Below are 20,871 nucleotides of genomic sequence, written 5' to 3'. Positions count from 1 at the left end.
TACTTAATTTTAAAATATCCTATCTTCACTTACAAAATTTTAGTATCCACCATTGATACTATAGTTGCCTGTTGTCAGTATAATCTATTAACATCTGAATTTTATTTTTTATTTCCAGGGCTTAGTCAAAGTAATGACACTTTGCCCCATTGAGACATTGGTATGTAAATGTTTTGGGACTAAATAATAATGAATTACAGTGAGCAAATTTAATGAATAATTTATAATTGACTCTTGAGCACAGGGATTAGGGATGCTAACCTCCAGCACAGTCAAAAAGCCACATAAAACTTTTGACTCCCTAAAGATTTAACTACTAGTAGCCTCCTATTGACCAGAAACCTTACTGATAACAAAATAGTTGATTAACATATAGTTTGTCTGTTAGATGTATTGTATACTATATGCATATAATAAATTAAGCTAGAGAAAAGAAAATGTTAAGAACATTCAAAGAAAAACACAAGGAAAAAACATATACAGTACTATACTGTATCTGTTGAAAAAATCCACTTATAAGTGGACCTGCACATTTCAAACTCCTGGTATTCAAGAGTCAACTATAATCTTCACCTTATGTAACAATATTATTTGTTTTATTTTAGAGAAAAAAGAGTTTAGCTATGCTTCAACTGTATATTAACAAGTTGGATTCACAAGGCAAATATACATTATTTAGGTATGTATCAAGAATGGTTTTCAAGTGTGTAGCTGATTAAACACCGAATTAATGCTATTTAATTATTCCAGGTTATAGTAATTAAATATGTTTTACATTTAAGTCGACTCTATTTGGAAGCCTTATAATAAATTCTCTTATCCCTATAGGTAAAGAAGGGTTAGTCAAATATTATGGATACATATTATATGAAAATATATTATCATATACATATTATATGAAAAATAGTATTTCATTTTAACTAATTGAAATATTCAAAAATTTAAAAACTAAAGAGAGATTACATAAGAGATTGATAAGGCTCCTGCTATAACTTTACATGTCCATAATCTCCATTATTCACTGTTGAAATTAATTGCTCTGGAGTTATAACTTTGATAGGCTATTTACTGTAAGTTAATAGAGTTTATTAATAGTGCTATTTAAAGGGGAAAAAGATTCTAGCAACTTTCTGAGTTAAAGAGCAGCAGACCTTTGTGTAAAGCAAATGCAGACTGTATGCATCACACAGTCTCTGTTACAACTACTCAACTTTGTCTTTGTAGTAGGGGAATGGATGTGTTCCAATAAAACAAAACAGGCACTAGGCTGAATTTGGCCTGCAGAACTAGTTTGTTGACACACCTGGTATAAATAAAAATGAGTTAAAAATAGATTTGGGCAACGTCAAAGTGCCAAGAACTCTTTTTTAAGGATTGGCCAATATTAGCACCCTTGATCCCATCTTTACTTCTATTAATAAGACTTAGACCGGGTTTATGAAATTTTAATTTGATACTTAGGTCTTATACCAGCTTTCTGGTTCTTATCTACCTATATTCCTACCAGGAGATCCCCCTTTCTTAAGCCAGTCATACTAAGTTTCCTTTTATTGTAATTAAGTTAGTCTAACAAGACTAATCTACTTGCACAGGGAGTAATTTGGGGAGTTTTTAGGCTATTTTACTAGTGTCCATTTTTGCTGTGTCAAGTCATTGCAACTGTATGCACAAAAGATTCACATTTGGTTTAATAGAAATTTATTGTTGGAAATCCCCAGTTAAAATAGAATTTGCTGGTTAGGGCAAGAACCACAAGTTCTTGCTGTCTTCACCGATTGTTTTATTTCTAGAAATAACACATGGCCCATTTGAATTTCTAAAATTTTCATCATCATTTAAGTATAATGCAGCTGAATATAAATTCAAATGTATTAAAATTTTGCTTTTAAGGTGCTTATTGAATACAAGCAATCATTCAGGTGTGGAGGCTTTCATTATTCAGAATATCAAAAATCAAATTGATGTGTCATTAAAGGTAAGAGCATAAAGTTTTCATTATCTTTTTTACTTTGTAGGCTATATTGATTCATTTGTAGGATATATTAATGTGGACTTTTTCTTGTGGACTTTTTCTATATCTATTAGGGCATATTTTTTCACTATTTCTATTTTTTAAAAACCTGGATTTTGAAATTTTGTTAACTGTATATTGAAATAGTATTAATTCTTTGAGCTGAGACTATGACTTCATTTCACTCTATACTTCTGAAGTATTATTGGAAATTTAAGTCTACTCTGTTTATGAATAGTAATTCTATAGTAAAAACAGAAAGAGGGTTTCAGTGCTTTTAAACTGGCATCTTGTTCCTAGTGTCTAGAAAAGTGTGAAAGAATGGAAATGAAATGTTAAGAACTATTTTTTAAATGTGTAATTTTTTTTTATAGTATAAAGGTATCAGAAGAACAACATGAGTTAATCAACTATTATTTAAAACCCTTCCCAATTTTTATTTTGCTTTTTCAGAGAACACATAACAACAAATGGTTTACAGGCCCACAGCTGATTTCACTTCTAGATTTGGTACTCTTTCTCCCAGAGGGTGCAGAAACAGATTTACTCCAAAACTCAGATAGGTAAGGTAACCATTACTAAGGTTCACATAGTAAATTCACAGTAAAATGTGAAACCCCTGTTTAGTGAACCTAAAAAAATAAAATGTATTTTCCTGTTATTTTATGAACTATGGCTATTTCATAAAACTACATAAAGATTTTCATATTTAGGTAATCAGATGCTATGTAAAAACAAAATTAAAAATTCTTCTTTCCAAAAGTATGATTAACAGAATGATTTTATACCTGTGATGTGCCCTGCATAATATACAAGTCATAGGGATTTGCAACTATAGCATTGTTGACTAAAAACTAAGAATTTCATGTATATAACATTTGGTTTGGGTTTTATTGTTTTGTTTTCTAGGACATCTAATTTTAAGTAAATTTTACTTTCTTACTTTTTACTAATTTTACTTTCAGTCTACTAGCATGGATGATGAGCAGTGGTTGTAAGCTTTTATAAAAGGAATCTTAAAATTCAGGCAGTAAGAGATGTTACCTTCAAGTATGAAAGATAACAATTTTCACAATTGCATTTTGTGAACTTGGAGAACAAGAGTGACAATTACTACTCCAAAAGATTTAAGAGGAGTAATTTCTAATGGCAAACACAATTGTAAAAATATACCCTAAGTTTTAACTTATTTTATTCATTGAAATTGCTGATTATATAAAACTGTACTGTAAGTAACAGATTGTATATTTTTAATTAACAGGATAATGGCTTCATTAAATTTATTGAGATATTTGGTTATCAAAGATAATGAAAAAGACAATCAAGTAAGTGAGTTTGTTTTTTTTTTAAAGAAACAGTATATTCCAAGTGCACAAGCCATTATTTAATATCTTACAAAGGCTAGGAGAAGTACCAGCAGTTATTCTAAAACCTGAACTCCCAGGAGCCCTTACCACCCACACCCAGCTTCCCTTTCCTTTTCTTATTGAACCTCTGCCATCTTGCTGCAAGCATTATATGTAGATATGTTGGATATGTTAGATATACGTTATGTTATACGTTATGTTATATATGTTAGATATGTAGATATGTTGCATATGTTAGATATACATAGATATGTTGCAGGTCCTGAGTTAACTAAATTTTTGGAGTGTGCATATGTTTGGGTGTCTATTTAATTGCCTCCACCAGTAAGTCATGATTTACGTATAAGCTGTCTAAAATAAAATTGGCTGATAACTTGATATCCCCTCACCAGATATGACTAATTTGAAGCATTTTCAACACTAAAACTGAAATCTGTTAATATCACCTTCTGGATAATGTGTAGGAAGTTTATTGTTTTTTTCTTAATAGTGCATCATTAGAGGTATTCAGTGAAGACAAAACTATTTGAGGGAGATTTGTCATACAGTAAAATTAGATTTGCTTTTTATCTTCTTTCTTTCTACCGATTTTCTATTCTAATAGTTGCTCTCCCATAATGCGTCATCTCTATTAACTATAATTGAATCATATATGTAGTTAATCTGCTTTTTGGGTTTTTTTTTTTTTAAAGAAAATAATTTAAAAAATGAAAGTATTTTTCCACGGGGCTTGAGCTTACCACCCTGAAGTCAAGTGGACCTGAGCTGAATCAGAAGTTGGGACACTTGACAGACTGAGGCACCCAGGAGCCCCTGACTTTTATATAAGGATGCCAAAGAGCTTTTTTTTTTCTTAAAGATTTTATTTATTTATTTCACAGAGAGAGAGAGAGATCACAAGTAGTCAGACGGTAGGGAGCAGGGGGCGGGGGAAGCAGGCTCCCTGCCGAGCAGAGAGCCAATGTGGGGCGTGATCCTAGGACCCTGAGATATGACCTGAGCTGAAGGCAGAGGCTTAACCCACTGAGCCACCCAGGCACCCGATGCCAAAGAGCTTTTTAAAAGAAAATTTAAACATGATTTGGAATGAAAAGTTTATAAGAAAAGTAGCAGTTTCCTTCCCTTTTGACTGAATTTAGTAGATTCAGTGAACTGACCTCCTGTTTATCCCTCCTCAATCAAAAAGTTATTTGCTACTATTGACTAGTGCTTATTCTTCCCCAGCATCTTATTGTGAAGCTTTTTAAACATACAACCAAGTTGAAGATAATTTTACAGTGATCCCTCACTGATTTACCCACCACCAAGTTGCTACCATTAACATTTTAGTCTACTTTTGTCATATATCCATCTTACTACCTTCTGTTTACCAGTGTCTTATTTGTAAACTACTAAGAGCGTACTTCCCCTAAATATTTCAGTAAACAGTTAAATAGGTCTGTAGTTTTTCTGAGATTACATGAAATGCATAGATTTTAAGTGTATATCTCTGAGTTTCAAAACTGGATAGATCTGTTATCCAAATCTTTATCAAATACAAAATATTGGTACGCTGTGTCCTTTTCAACTTTATTTTTTAATTTTTTAGATAATGTAGGCATTGAAAGGATCTTTAACTTGCACAAGGGCACATACCTAGTAAGTGGTAGAGATAGCTATGACTTTAGGCAGTGGCCAGAACCTTTGAATCACAAAGTATATCCTGACTCCTAAAGGAGCTTCTGGTAAAAAAAAAAAAAAAGAAAAGATGGTAAGTGAAATTCAACAACAGTGGAGGCCCTGAGGCTTTAGGAAGGTGTCCTTGGAGTAAGGTATGAGTTTACCTTTTTAGTAATCTAGAAAGGCTGTACCTATAAATGATCTGATTTTTGATTAAGAGTGATTAATTTATTAGGTAAGGAACACAGTGTGCTACAGAGGCAGCAAATGGGACTCTGCCCAGAGAGGGAAGGCAGAGCAGTTTAGGATTGTGGAATATCTCCTATTATATCCACAGATGCCTCACTTATATTTGGCTCAAATGCTGTATGGTAAAGAAAAGGATATAACCAGTTTATAAGATCATTTTCTTATTTAATAGTTTAACAAAATTTCCTAGGGAGGTGCTTATATGGCTTAGTCTGTTGAGCATCTGTCTTCAGCTCAGGTGATGATCCCAGGGTCCTGGGATTGAGCCCCGAGTGTAGGGAGCCTGCTTCTCCCACTCTCCTCTGCTTGTGCTCTCTCACTCTTTCTCTCAAATAAATAAAGTCTTTTAAAAAAAATTTCTTGGGAATCAAATATTCCAAAGTATTACTATGCAAGTTACCGTATGAATTCTTATACTGAGGAGATTAGGGGGGAAAATGAGTGCAAGATGGCAACCTGGTATGTTTGAGACATCTTAAGAACCTATTTGTTCATCACAGAAACATTTCTCCCAAGTGCAGTTTTAACAGGTCATATAGACAGATACATGAAAGGTAAATCTGTTTGCTATGGTTAATCAAAAAAATGAGTTTCTGCATTTTACAAAGTTTGATTAAAGAAGAAACAAAATAATACCCTATTGAGGCTGAATTATGGGTAGTTTTATTCAAAGACTCCTACTAGTACTTTTGTTTGTTTTAAGATTTGAGAGAGAGTGTGAGCCTGGGGGTGGGAGCACAAAGAGGGGCAAAAGGAGAAAGAGAGAATCTCCAGCCAATTCCTTGCTGAGGAGGGAGCCTGCCACAGGACCCTGAGATCATGACCTGAAATCAAGAGTCAGATGCTCAGGGCACCTGGGTGGCTCAGGTAGTTGAACATCTGCCTTCAGCTCAGGTCATGATCTTGGAGTCCTGGGATCAAGCACTGCATCGGGCTCTCAGCTCAGTGGGGAATCTGCTTTTCCCTCTGCTTCCTCCACAGTACTCTCTCACTCACTCTCTTTCTCTCAAATAAATAAATTCTAAAAAAAAAATAAAAGTCAGATGCTCAACCGAGTAAGCCAACAACCAGGCACCCTTTACCAGTACCTATTTTTGACCAGTTAAGCATGCTGAGAAGTGAACTAGTCAGATGAAAAGCTGAAAAGGAATCAGAAGGTATACAGGAAAATTAAGAACAGGATCATTTAAGTATAAAACAAAATGATTCATAATTGAATAATAATCCATTTCTTTTCCTGCTATTTTGGGTGGCTGTGAGCTGATTTAGTCTTTTCAAAAGTCATTTTCCTTTTCATCCTATTTCTCTTCACCCTATTATCTCTGCATAAGTTATAGGTACCTTCTCCCACACTTCAGCTTCACAAAACTGTTCTTGAACCTCCATCTGTACTGGTAAAACCAACTTGGTTTTTATACCTAGTGTTCTGTTTGGTATCTTTATTTATTTATTTATTTTGATAAGTATCTTTAAATGTTAATTGTTTTGAATTACAGTAATTTATTATAATACATAGCCCATAATAATTTTATCACTCACCTTCTATCCTTTCTACTTACATACGTTCCCATCTACCTGCTTACCCATTTTTGCCCTAAATGATATTGTAGTATGTTGACTGAGTAGGGTCAGGGAAGTCACGGAAGATTATAAAGGCCACAAGTACCAGGAATTTTTAAAAACTGAGTTATGTAATGTATGCAGATTTGCTTTTCATTTAGGAAAAATACTATATCTGGCATATATATACATATATATATAATTCCGTATCATCCATATTTTGGGTTTTCATTTATTGAAACATATGCTTTGTATATTATTTGCAGAGCCAGATGACTTCAGTGATACACATTCCTTATTATTACAATATTAATAATGGAAATAATAGAAGTTCTGTAGCATTACTTCATAAATAAGAATCCTTTCCAAATAAGGAGGAGGAAAATTGGGTGTTAATTCATTTCCTTCTTTTATTTCTTCATTATCATGATTAACTATCTTTTGCAAGGTCCCTGTCTGTTTTGGCAACAAATTTCATTAGATTTCAGAATTACTTAGTCTTCCTTTTTTTTTTTTTTTTTTTAAGATTTTATTTATTTGACAGAGTGAGAGAGATCACAAGTAGACAAAGAGGCAGGCGGGTGGGGGTGTGTGGCAAGCAGTCCCCACTGAGCAGGGACCCGATGTGGGGCTTGATCCCAGGCAAGGGCAGAGGCTTAACCCACAGAGCCACCCAGGCGCCCCTAGTCTTCCTTTTTTTGAGACAGGCTTCAGTGGTGCATTTTGAGTTATATAGGTCAGCTTTAAAACTGAAAAAACTTTCATTACTACATAAGTGAGTCTACTTGGGAAAAATTAAAAGCAAGCATTTGTGAAAACTTCACATTTTTATTTTTATCCTTATAACTACTTTTTTTGATTCTTAAGTTACTTTTTCTAGACACTGAATATACATCTTAAAATGATTTTCTTTGTAGTATTTTTTAAAGATCTAGTAAACTTATTATAAGAGAAAATTTATTTCCACAGCTTCTACACTCCTACATGCTTCTAAAGTTATTACAGTTCATCATATGGAAGATTTGTAGAATTATGCTGAATAGAATGCACAACAGATTTTCTGTAACCTAATTTTGCCACAATTTTATTGCCTTATAAGTTTTAGGATTATGGGCCATATATTAGATTATTGTCATTAAAAACAACTAAGCTCTTAGGTTGCCTGGGTGCCTCAGTCAGTCAAGCCTCCAACTCTTGGTTTTGGCTCAGGTCATAATCTAAGCGTCATGAGATCAAACCTCTCACTGGGCTCCATGCTCAGCACAGAGTCTCACTGAAATTCTCTCTCCCTCTCCCTCTGCTCCTTCTCCCACTTGCCTATTCTCTCTCCCTCTCTTCTCTAAAATAAACAAAATCTATAAAAAACAAAAACAAGGGGCACCTGGGTGGATCAATTAAGCATCTGTCTTCAGCTCAGGTCATGATCTCAAAGTCCTAGGATTGAACCCTGAGTTCAGCTCCCTCCCCCACTCATGCTTGCTCTCTCTTTCTCAAATAAGTAAAATACTTATTTAGTAGCCATATCTGAATATTTAAAATGTGAATTTAAAAAATTTTTAATTAAAAATTCATTTTCTCCGAGATGGGACTGGGGAGGGCGATAAACCATTAGCGACTCTTAATCTGAGGAAACAAACTGAGGGTTGTTGGGGGGTGGAGGGCAGGGATAGGGTGGCTGGGTTATGGACATTACAGAGGGTATGTGCTATGGTGAGTGCTATGAATCGTGTAAGACTGATTCCCGACATGTACCCCTGAAGCAAAAAATACATTATATGTTAATTAAATAGATAAATTCATATCGTGAAAAAAAATTCAGTTTCTCATTGGCATTGGATGTGGCCATTTTAGATTTCTGTAACTTCACATATATTCCTAATGAGAATCACCTGGGTATTTGTTCTTTTATGCATATAAATGCAAATTTCTGGGGTTAGCCCTAAATCTACTCAGTCTCCAAGTAAAGCACAGAAATCTACATTTTTAACTAACACAGTGAAGTTTGAGAACCTCTATATAATTATGAATAAAATCTATTTTATGAGATGTTTGTATACAAGGTAAAAAAATATTAACTATTTAAAACTGAATAATTAAAAGTTGATTACAAAATAGGTTTTCAAGTGGTCCACTTCTAGTTAAGGATAATTGGGTTCCTAAGTTTCCCTTTTTTTACCTAAGATATTTTCCTTTGTAAATAGAGTAACTTAATACTACTACTGAAATTTTATCTTTCCTCTTCTATCTCCTCCTTCTCTCTCTTTATCCCCAATTCTCTCTCCTCCTTTCTCCCCTACCTCCAGCCCCTCCCCTCCCATTTTCCTTTCTTCCTAATAAAATTAAGACTTTATGACACTCTTTCTTTAAGTATATAGGAGGAAATACTCTTGGAGAAAAGGCTTAAAATATGGATGACAGAATAACCTTAAGCTGTTTTAGGTAAAATCTCTGTCTACACTGATCACCAGGAAGTTCATAACAAATTTGTGTTAGAAATATTTCCATCAGGGCGCCTGGGTGGCTCAGTCAGTTAAGCGTCTGCCTTTGGCTCAGGTCGTGATGACAGGGTCCTGGGATCAAGCCCCACATTGGGCTCCCTGCTCAGCAGGGAGTCTGATTCTCCTTCTCCCTCTGTAATCTCTCTTGCTTTCTCTCTTTCTCTCAAATAAAAAATATCTTAAAAAAAATAGGGGCGCTGGGGTGGCTCAGTCAGTTAAGCAGCTGTCTTCGGCTCGGGTCATGATTCCAGGATCCTGGGACCAAGCCCTGCATCGGGCTCCCTGCTCAGGGAGAAGCCTGCTTCTCCCTCCTCTGCTTGTAGCTCCCCCTACTTGTGCTCTCTCTGTCAAATAAATAAATAAAATCTTTTTTTCTTTTTTCTTTTTTTTAATTTATTTTCAGCATAACAGTATTCATTATTTTTGCACCACACCCAGTGCTCCATGCAATCCGTGCCCTCTCTAATACCCACCACCTGGTTCCCCCAACCTAACACCCCCACCACTTCAAACCCCTTAGATTGTTTTTCAGAGTCCATAGTCTCTCATGGTTCACCTCCCCTTCCAATTTACCCCAACTCCCTTCTCCTCTCTAACTCTTAAAAAAAAGAGAGAGAAAAATGTTTCCATCAAGAGGGAAGGAAGGAAAGGAATCCTGTAAAACTAGATCTATAACAAGGATATCAATTCAAAGGTCATGAGTTGAAGGAATATATAATGTAGTCATTATAGGGATGGTTTTTACAGGGAAAGAAATGTCTCATCATATGGATTATTCTCAAATAATTTTCTCATGAATGAAACTTGTAAGCTATAGATCTCAAAATTAGGAGCTGTCCAAATGGTGTATTAATAATGAGTACACTGTCCAAAGTACATTTTTGTTTTTATTGGTATTCACATAAAATAACCAGATGTAATGAATGTATTAAACAGGAAACTGTCTTTAAAGGCAAGATCAGATTTTATTTTTGTTTCTCTAACTCTTAACATGGGTTTAATAATAGTAGGCAATCAAGAAATGTTGAGCCAAAAAACTAATTCTTTCATTAATTCTTCTGAATAGACTGGATTATGGACAGAACTTGGAAAGATTGAGAATAATTTCTTAAAGCCACTCCATACAGGACTTAATATGTCAAAAGCACATTATGAAGCAGAAATTAAAAACAGCCAAGAAAATAGCCAAGGTTGGTAATGTGCATTTTTATTTTTGGATAGTTCTAGAAGTTAGTCAACTTTTAGAACTGTCAGTTATATTCAAAATAAAGAACTTTTTCATCTCATACTTGTTTATTTTCTAACAAACAAGGAAACATGACAGCTAAGTTATTTATAATTAAAATTATTTTTAGCAGATCTGTAAGCCAGTTAACACTGAAATTAGGTTAACAAAGATTTAAACCAAATTGAAGCATATTCTAGTTTAAAACCAGATTAAAATCAAATTCTGATTAAGAATCTAATTATATTACAAGTATTTCTGTTTGGATATTACACTAACTTGGGTATGGCTCTGTCCATCCTCACCCTCAAGTAAATCTGTGCAAATTACAAAAAAGAATCTTAGATCCAGAATTACTTTTTAAAATCAGCAAACAATTCTATAATAATCTTTTGCTCTTTTCTGTATAGCTATGGGGTATTTCTTAAAGGCATTACTAGAAATTTTTTTTTTTTTTTTTACTGTAATGGGTATAATAATGAAAGTAGCTTATAAGTTCATTATTGAAATCTGGGAGTTGTTTTCAATGGTTAAATGTGACACCTGATTTTTTTTCTTCTCTTACAGAAGTCCAAAAGTCTAAAGATCTTTGTTCTGTAACTGTAGGTGGAGAAGAGATCCCTAATATGCCTCCTGAAATGCAGCTTAAGGTAGATCTGAAATTTTCCTAAGTTATATCCAGCTGAAGACTTTTGTTTTTTGTTTTTCTCTAACAGCAACATTAATATAATACTAATTTCCCTTGGCACTGCAGGTCCTACATTCAGCTCTTTTCACATTTGATTTGATTGAAAGTGTTCTGGCTCGAGTAGAAGAACTCATTGAAATAAAAACAAAGTCTACCCCTGAAGAAAATATTGGGATAAAGTGAAACCTCCATTTCCTAAATAAAAACTAGTAAAATACTTTATTTTCCCTTATGATTATTTAATACCTTTATAAAGACTTTTCTGTAAAATACTGCTAGAAAAATAAATGTAGCTTTTCCCATTTACTAATTTCTGTGATGACACATTACGGGTCAGTAGTAGTCTTTGGTTTTAAAAAGATAATCCACATGGTAAATAATGCCCATGTATGTATTTTGAATCCTACTTAGTTGGAAATCTAATACAAACTAATAATATTCTATTATAATCTTATAAAATATAGTTGTATTGCCTTCCTTCATATAGTTGTAGTGAGTTTATAAATACATTTTACACTTTATGTTCCAATTAGCTGCCCTCTTATACTTCAGAATTCCTGGTGTCAAATAGGAATATCATACCATTGCAAAAGTGTACAGAGAGGTTTTCAATTAGGCCAGCTGGTTACTTCTCTTAATTTCTCTTTTTTTCCCTACCTCAAAAGTCTTATCTGGCACAGTCCCATCACCACCTGTCTAGCAGCAGTTATAATATGAACACATCTGCAAACATTAATTTTAGAAATACTGGCAGCCCTTGTGGAAAAGTTAAAAAGTGTACATGACTTTTCCTTTAGTCTAAGGGGCTAGTTAGAAAATGCTGTGTTTTTATTTTGTAGTAAATATTTTCCTTCCAACTTAACTTGTATCACCAAGAAACTGCATCTGAGTTTTATAATATGTGTATGTGCCAATTTTTTCTAAACATTATTAAAGGAATTACTCAACAAAGCTGAAAATCATTTTTAATCATATATATTTTATTCTTTTAAATTAAAAGATCTTTAAATATATATTTGAACATTTTAATTTAACTGGTCTAATTATTTTAACATTCTTCCAAAAGAACTTGTGTAATTGCTGTTCTAATTTGGGTTACAGGAATCACTACTCAGTTTTAACTTTTGAAGTGTTTTCCAAACAGGACTTTGCTCAATGATGTAAGCCTCAGTTGTTATCATTCTATAGTAAATGCTATCTGTGTATGGTTTGGAGGCAGTCTGTAAGAAGTCATAAACATGCAACATTACTTATAGAAATAAGCATTTTTTATATTAGGATCATTTTATAATTTCATATAAAAAACTTTCACTTATTCAACAAGTATCTAATCACCTTCTTTGTGCTTAAATACTACATGTGAGTTAATTATGAGTAACAGAAAAATGCTTGGCCTTTGTCTTTAAGGAATTTCAAACAAGCCAAAAGTAGAATACTTTAAGAACTGCTTTAATATGGAGATCTCTTCCAAGTATAAGAGTAAAAATCACCTAACTCTGCCTAGGGTACTTCATAGGGGAGGACAAGCATGGAAAGAAAGTGGACAACTTGTGAAGATCATTCTATAAAATAGTATGTTGCACTTTGAAAGTTCTTGACTGCAACCTGATCAATAATTATATTTTAGAATTTGAAGGAAGATTTAAGAAACCAGTAGGGCCAATGCAGTGTATATATGCCAAATGCTCTTTTGGTCTAACGTTAGTCATTCTTGGAGTGGCTACTGGAAGTGAATTGAGAAGAAAGGCTGAGTTCATGCTTCAAAGAGCTGCACTGCATGCTGAAAAAGCAACTTCTCTACGGGGAAAAGAAGCAGAATATCTGTTAATTCTGCTCAAGAGGGTGTGCATTTTGAAGTCAGAAACCCTAAAATCTATGAGTGCTATATTTGCATCATTTTCCTAGTGACTCACCTTAGCCATAGTGCACATAAGATTAATAGCATTTACTGTGTTGTGTACTGGAAGTATCCGTAAGTTACTACCCAGGAATCTGAAAAATAATTCATAAATTAAATAGATCATTTAGCTTACACAGACATCTGTTAAGCAGAAAGGAGACAGAAACCTTACTGTCTGTCATGCCCTGCCCTATTCCACAGAGGATATGATACGGCTTTATATCCAGAACTTAAGAGACTAAAAAGTGTTCACTTTTGTTTTGGTGTTGTAGAAGAATCTCAGAAATCAGCATGAACTCAAACTTGTCACCCTGATTCCTAGAATAGCCATTAAACCTGAATTTATTAAATATGACAAGTTAACATTATAGTGTTTATCTTTTAGCAAAATAACTCACCTACTTGAAAAGGATTAAGAACTAAAGTAAATACATGTGATTTAAGAAAAGTCTATATAGTAATATTCTTCCATACCTCTGCTGAATCCTGAACATCAGTTTCCATTCCTCAGGTCCATGGAGGGCAGCAGACAAAACCAAAAAACTCTTTTGGTGAATATTAATAAACTTTTCAATTTTGGCTAGGAATATTTCTTCAGCTGATATAAAGCATTCTTTAGCATCCATCAATAAAAATGCAAGTCCTAGGGAAGGTGAGCATAATATAAAACATCACTTTGTTGTAATAAGCAAATTTTTTTGTAAACTCTGTAGAATCAACAAAAGTGGCTATAATATAGCTCTAAATGTCCAGGACCCAAACCTGTAAGGAACAGAATTTGTTATAACAAAATTCTTATATTACAAAATGATTTAGGTAATTCTTTGAAATGCTTTATATAAAAGTATGACATTCTAGAGGAAACAACTTTGGTCAGTAACAATTTTCAAATTAAGGCACTTAACAATGAAAGTAATGCCTAATTTTAGTTAAAAGTTGTTTTTTTGTGTATGTTATAATGACTTTTTAAAAAACTAGAAATCAAAATCTTGAGCCTTCAACTATTAGAGAAACCTTTGTAAAGAACATTATTATTAAATTAAAACACTCTATAAGCAGATAATCTAGGATTTTTTTTTAAGATTTTATTTATCTGTCAGAGTATAAGCAGGTGGAAAGACAAGGAGCAGCAGACTCCCTGCTGAGCCAAGAAGCCCGATTCGAGACTCAATCCTAGGACCCTGGGATTGTGACCTGAGCCGAAAGCAGACACTTAACCAAGCTTAACCAACTGAGCCACCCAGGCATCCCATAATCTAGGATTTCTGAAATAGTATCAGGCCTTTAAGAATAGTCCTGAAGGAAAATTTTATCTAATTATAGCTCTTTAAAAGAGAAGGCAATCTGAGTAAAGTGATTATATTATTATATGCTAATTGAATGAACCTGGGAAGTTTATATAAACCTTCCTGAACCTAAGTTCTCCCATCTATAAGACTGTAATAGGGGTGCCTGGGTGGTTCAGTGGGTTAAAGCTTCTGCCTTCGGCTCAGGTCATGATCCCGGGGTCCTGGGATCAAACCCCACATCGGGCTCTCTGCTCTGTGGGGAGCCTGCTTCCTCCTCTTTCTGCCTTGCCTCTCTGCCTACTTTTGATCTCTCTCTCTCTCTCTCTCTCTCTCTCTCTGTCAAATAAATAAATAAATAAATATCTTTTTTTTTTTTAAAGTGTAATAATAATTCTTTCATAGGTTTATTGGGAGGATTAAGTAAGATAGTATATATAAGTGGACAAGGGACACAGGAGTTATCAAAAACATTTCACTTCTCCCTAGAGGGCTCTCTATTCAACCAGGAAGGATGAGTTTGAAGTTGGATCACTTTAAGCCATTAGTTCTATTTCTAGAAGGTTTTGAAATCTGCCTGTCTTCCAAAGTCTCTGCTAAAGTTACCATTCTATCTGCAACCCTCCTGGTAAAATACTTCACTTCCACTTCTTTTATCAAACCTGTGCTCTGTGCTGCTCCCTTCCCATCACCCTAGCCTTCTCACATCCTAATCTAATTCCTTCCTGTATTTTACCCATGGCCCTGTATTTTACGATTTTATGATTTGAGGAATTTCTATTTGTCTCTATTTGGTTCTTTTTTTTTTTTTTTAGTTAGTATTTGTTTCCATTATATTCAGCAAACTCTTGTACAAAATCCTGAAAAAAATTCTCCTATATTATTTTTATAAATAGCTTTTGACCAGTGTTGTGATGTTGGCTTCCTTGTTAATACTGGTAACACTTTAAGTACTGACTGTTGGAGAGATGGCTTTGTTCTACTTGCATCTTAGTTCCAAAGTATGTTGTTTTTACTGTCCTCTGCCAGATTCCACTGGTTCAGCTTTAGTTTTCCATTTGTTTAAAGAGGGAATGGGGTGTGTGGGGGGGGTCTTAAGTAGGCTCCATGCCTGGCACAGAGCCTGAGGCAGTGCTTGATCTCACAACCCTGAGATCATGACCTGAAGCAAAAGCAAGAGTTGGATGCTTAACTGACTGAGCCACCCAGGTGCCCCCAATTATAATCTAAATAGGAATGTATGTTGTGGTTGGCCACATGCACTACTTTTGCAATAGTAATGGAGTTATACATTTACTTCCCACAAAAGATAATATCTTAAGATAATACCTGGTGATTGAACTACAACTATTAGAATTTATACTCACGTATTTTATAAGAGGCTTAAATCAAGATAGTTAACAAATACACCGTACCAGAAAGAGAAAAGATAATTGATCCATTTTCCACTGAATCTGAGTACCGAATCTTGTGGCTTCGATTTTCTAGAGCAGTTGCAACTTCGTAACTCTAAAAAAAAATTTTTTTTAGATGTGTCTGGAAATGAACAGTGCAAATCCAAGGACAATATTAAAGAACTATAAGAGAGTAAATGCAAACTTAGTTAAAAAGCAACTTGGAGACAGATTTTAACATGCATTAATGTAAATTGGAAGGTGGTTGGTGGTGAGTTTCTTAGATGGTTCACAATACCGTTAAGTGCCAGACATACAGAATAACACAAGGACACAAGCAATTCACTTCTGTATATTACAGTTACTTTTATACTTTTTTTTTAATTTTAAGATTTTATTAGATTTTATTTGTCAGAGAGCACAAGCAGGGGGTGTGGCTAACAGAGGGAGACGCAAACTCTCCACTGAGCAAGGAGCCTGAAGCAGAATGGGATCATGACCTGAGCCAAAGGCAGACACTTAACTGAGCAACCCAGCTGTCCCTAATTTTATACTTTTTAAAAATATGTGTTTATTTATTTTAGAGACAGAACACATGAGTGGGGAGGGAGGTGGCCAGAGGGAGAGGGAGAGCATCTCAAACAGACTCCCTGCTTAGCACAGAATCTGACATGGGCTCCATCTCACAACCCTGAGATCATGACCTGAGCTGAAACCAAGAGATGCCTAACTGACTGAGCCACCCTAAGCCTTAGACAAGACAGAAAACGTATAAACACAGCAACAAGGCTTATATTTTAAATGCCATTTTAAAAATCATCTCATTTCTGGATGCCTGGGTGGCTCAGTTGCTTAAGTGACTGCCTTCGGCTCCAGTCATGATCCTGGGGTCCTGGGATCGAGTTCTGCATTGGGCTCCCTATTCAGCAGGGAGCCTGCTTCTCCCTCTCCCTCTGCCCCTCCCCCTGCTTGTACTCACTGTCTTGCTCTCTGTCAAATAAACAAAATCTTTTAAAAAATCATCTCTTTTCCTATTCTATTCCATCTGAAGTAATTACTCAGATCATTTTTTTCCAAGCCACTAAGATATAAGTAGTTAATAGTGTTTCCTGATTGGTTATAACTCAAGCTGGCTGTTCTAAGAGTAGACAAAAATCCCTTAGGTACATTAATTGTATATTCTGCTTTAGAACATGTGTATCACAGGCTGGAATTTTAAGTATACAGGCTGGAATTATGTATGAAATATATGCTTCTTTTCTAGCCTAAGGAGAGCATTTTGTGCCAAACAGATCCTGACCTAGAGTACAACTATGGATCTTCCCATGAGTTTTCTTCTGCTGTTTTAAAATTATACATTGATTCCAGCAATGGCAGACTATGTAATTTAGGCCAAACCTGCTGAGGCAACTAGAAAAGCTGGACAATTTTTTAAATGTGCTTGAATGCATCAGAGAGCTATCAGTATAGTGAAAAGTTCTAAGGTCAAAATCTACACAGAAATTCAGAGATATGAGACCAGCATTTAGGCCACCTTTTCCCTAAGGATATCTGCCAATACGGAAGGAGAGAGAGGCTGAACACGGCTTCTGACAAAAGTAGAACAGCTCTCACAGGGACTACAGCCTAGCTTCAAAGCATTTCAACCCCTGAAATTGTCTTTAGGTAATACTGTATTACTAGTGCTCCTAAGCACCTTGCAGAAGCACTCCCTAGAGTAACCTTTCTCAATCAGGTTTCCTCATACGAACTACAAAGAAAATTATTTGAGTGACTATGTTTGCAATTCTCACATAACTAGTACCATTCTAGTTGTAGTTCATTTATTACATACAATAGCTGCTTTAGGGCTTGGATTGCCAGATTTAACAAATAAAAATAAAACCCAGTTGAATCTGAGTTTCAGATAAACAACATTTTTTTTAGTGTAAGGATTTTCCATGCAATATTTGAGAGGTACTTCCTCTAATTTCATTGTTTACTTAAAACCCAAATGTTGTAACTAAATGTCCTGTATTTTATGGGGCAACCCTTAGGGCTTTGGGGATTTAGTTCTCTTACAAAATTAAGACTTCTTAGAGGAACAGAACACTATTCTAGGCCTCAAATTATTTCTACAATTTTTCAAATACAAATTCCAACACACAACCAAAAATAATCAGACATACCAAGAGGCAAAATTACTTGAAAGAGAACTATGGGAAAATAGGCAATAGAAACAGGCTCACAAGGGCTGTTTCATATAGTGAAGTTACATCAGATACATGCCTAAAATAGTGATGTTTACTATGTTCAAGGAGATGAAAGACAAGATTGAGAATTTTGGCAAAAACCCCTACAAAGTATAAAAGGATATAATAAATGTCAAAGAATCAGGAAAGCTTCATAAAATATGAGTGAAACTTTAAAGTGGAAAGGAGTTTATTAAGCAGACAAGTGAAGGAAGAAGGCAAATGTGAGAAGACCATGGACAGAGAGTAAAGGCAGAGGCATTCAGACCCAAAAGTATGATTCTTATAAGTGTATAAGGTGTACACAAGTCAGTTAATTTGGAGATGGTATTAGGAATAACTGCTGGCATATCCTAAGGACCCATACCCAATATTAATGAATTAATATGCCATATTAATGAATTTCAATCATATTCTATCAGTAGCTGCACCTGTGTTGAGTATATATATAGTAATGTAAAGGCTTGTCAAATCATTACGCTGTACAACTGAAAACTAATGTTAATACTGTATGTCAACTATACTTCAATTAAAAGTAATAAATTTTTGGGGGTGCCTGGGTGGTTCAGTCGGTTAAAGCCTCTACCTTCGGCTCAGGTCATGATCTCAGGGTCCTAGGATCGAGCCCCGTGTCAGGCTTTCTGCTCAGCAGAGAGCCTGGTCCTCCTCTCTCTCTGCCTGCCTCTCTGCCTACTTGTGGTCTCCATCAAATAAATAAATAAATCTTTTTTTTAAGAAGTAATAAATTTTTTAAAAATCATACTCTGGGGTGCCAACTAAAAGAATTATGACAAAAATAATAAAAGAAAATAATAAAGATAAAAATAGAGATACTGAATCAAGAAAAAAACAGCCAAGGAGCACCTGAGTGGCTCAGTCGTTAAGCATCTGCTTTCAGCTCAAGTCACGATACCAGGGTCCTGGGATCAAGCCCCACATTGGTCTCCCTGCTTGGCAGGAAGCCTGCTTCTCCCTCTCCCACTCCCCCTGCTTGTGTTCCCTCTCTCGCTATGTCTCTATCAAATAAATAAAATCTAAAAAAAAAAAAAAAACCCAGCTGAATTCAAGAGTTAATTTTTCAAAATAACCAGGAGCTAAGACCAGATTTTCCAAAGCATGTTTCATGGAATATTAGTCCCATGAAATATTAAAAGATGTTTCTTGTATTCAAATAATATTGGGAAACACTAATATTACTTTGTCTCCTTTTGAGGATTTACCATGCATTTAGGCATATGAAAGGCTCTTAAGAGTAGTGCAGTAAAAAAAAAATTAAAAAAAAACTTATAAAAATATGTTCATACAAGCATTCCAAATATAATCCAATACTTCCTTCTACAGATTTAACACCTATTAATATTGTGTAAAACTAGTTTCTGTCTACCAAATCTACTCATAAGAAAGGAAATACAAACAAAAACAGAAATGGGAAAGGGTACTCAATCGGATAGAAAATTTAAAAGAATGTCAGTATGAAAATTTTAATTGCAAAGCAAGATGGTTAAACATAATAAACGAATTATGAAGTAATTGTTCTTGGCAAATCAGTGTGGATTGCTGGCTCCGTCTCTCAGTATCAGTCTCAAAAACTTTAGGATTAAGAGAAAAAGAGGAATTCCAGAAACCTAACAAAAAGAAGCAAGAAAAAAACCAATGAGACTTAAGGCTGTCTTAAACTGATTTGTGTTATGGAGCTAGATGGCGAAAGCCAATAGGGCAAAGTGCTGCTTGAGGTAGCAGTGGGAGGATAGAATGGATTAAAAAAATATTTTTAGTCTTGTTCTTGCCTCTCTCATATTTACTGTGGAATAATCATTTATTTCCCCTTCCTCTAGACATGAACTAGTGTCCATAGATAAATACTAAGGCAATGGAGAAATCCTATTGGCTGAGGAGCTAAAATGGTTGTGGACTGACCAACTGCCTTCAGGCATTCAACTTCCTATCCCTTCCCCAACCCAACTGTATGGAGACAGCTTCCCCCTAATGCCACTAAGGTACACAGATCAGTTTCTGTGGTTTATTTCTTCAAAACATTAATGTGCGTTTTATTGTTTCTCGAATCCTTTAATATCTCTATTAGAACAGACTTACAGAGAAAAAACCATAAAAAATTTCCAGCCTTCAAATATTTAGAGAAGTAGGATGTTGAAAATGGATGCAGTAAAGTTTAGAATTTATCTTTAAAATACATTTAGTTTATGTACTTGTGAATCCACAGCACTTTGGAAATCAAGCTAAGGACATTTTAAAAATATTGTACTATTGCTTTTAATTTTTAAATTAAAGATCAATGGCCAAATGCCTCTTTACCTTAAGAGATGAGCTAATAATAATAGTCGTTGTCCATTTTATTTTTTCTTTTCTGCCATTTTCAGCCATCTGTCTGTCTCTGGATCAACCCAGGTTCTAATGGTGCCACAATCTGAAAAAAAGAAGGAGTAAACAGGACTATGTAGAAATGTTTTTTTAATGAAAATTAAACAGAAATGAAACTAGGTGAATGGAAACATGCTAAAGAATAGCTGAAAGTTAAAATTTGACACTAAAAAATATGTCTTGGTATACATTAAGCTTTTTCAATACCATGCTTCATGTTGCATGCAATACCATGCTTCCTACTGTTAAAAAAGAGAAAGAACACCCTAAATATAGTCACTTGTGCTAACTCCACATCAGTAAACCAAAATGTATACCTAACCTAACTATGGTTTCAACCCCCTTGAATGTATGTAACCTTTAACAAGTTAACACCAAATTACCTGGTTAGCACTAGAGAAATAAATAATCCACCCAATAAACC

General features: G+C 34.6%; 2 protein-coding genes across 2 annotated transcripts in view; one reads left to right on the top strand and one right to left on the bottom strand.

Annotated features, from left to right (window-relative positions):
* GLMN (glomulin, FKBP associated protein) overlaps positions 1 to 11,563 on the top strand; it is a 35,088-nt gene extending 23,525 nt beyond the window's left edge. Inside the window, exons 12-19 of the mRNA XM_059375388.1 lie at positions 119 to 160; positions 606 to 679; positions 1,891 to 1,975; positions 2,465 to 2,574; positions 3,273 to 3,336; positions 10,411 to 10,534; positions 11,137 to 11,219; positions 11,324 to 11,563. Of these exons, the coding sequence (XP_059231371.1) occupies positions 119 to 160; positions 606 to 679; positions 1,891 to 1,975; positions 2,465 to 2,574; positions 3,273 to 3,336; positions 10,411 to 10,534; positions 11,137 to 11,219; positions 11,324 to 11,440 (699 nt within the window). The 3' untranslated portion in view covers positions 11,441 to 11,563. The remainder of the gene's footprint in view (positions 1 to 118; positions 161 to 605; positions 680 to 1,890; positions 1,976 to 2,464; positions 2,575 to 3,272; positions 3,337 to 10,410; positions 10,535 to 11,136; positions 11,220 to 11,323) is intronic.
* Positions 11,564 to 12,342: 779 nt separating this feature from the next.
* On the bottom strand, positions 12,343 to 20,450 carry C14H1orf146 (chromosome 14 C1orf146 homolog). Its single transcript, XM_059377179.1, has 5 exons — positions 20,382 to 20,450; positions 15,859 to 15,952; positions 13,632 to 13,800; positions 13,171 to 13,249; positions 12,343 to 12,477 (listed from the first exon to the last, which is right to left on the bottom strand). Exons 1-5 carry the CDS (start codon positions 20,448 to 20,450, stop codon positions 12,343 to 12,345), a joined length of 546 nt encoding a protein of 181 aa, XP_059233162.1.
* Between the last annotated feature and the right edge of the window lie 421 nt (positions 20,451 to 20,871).

This window comes from Mustela nigripes, chromosome 14 (genome assembly GCF_022355385.1).
Source record: "Mustela nigripes isolate SB6536 chromosome 14, MUSNIG.SB6536, whole genome shotgun sequence".
Classification (NCBI taxonomy): domain Eukaryota; kingdom Metazoa; phylum Chordata; class Mammalia; order Carnivora; family Mustelidae; genus Mustela; species Mustela nigripes.
Note: the sequence above shows the minus strand (reverse complement) of the source record. Positions and strands in the feature narration are given on the sequence as shown.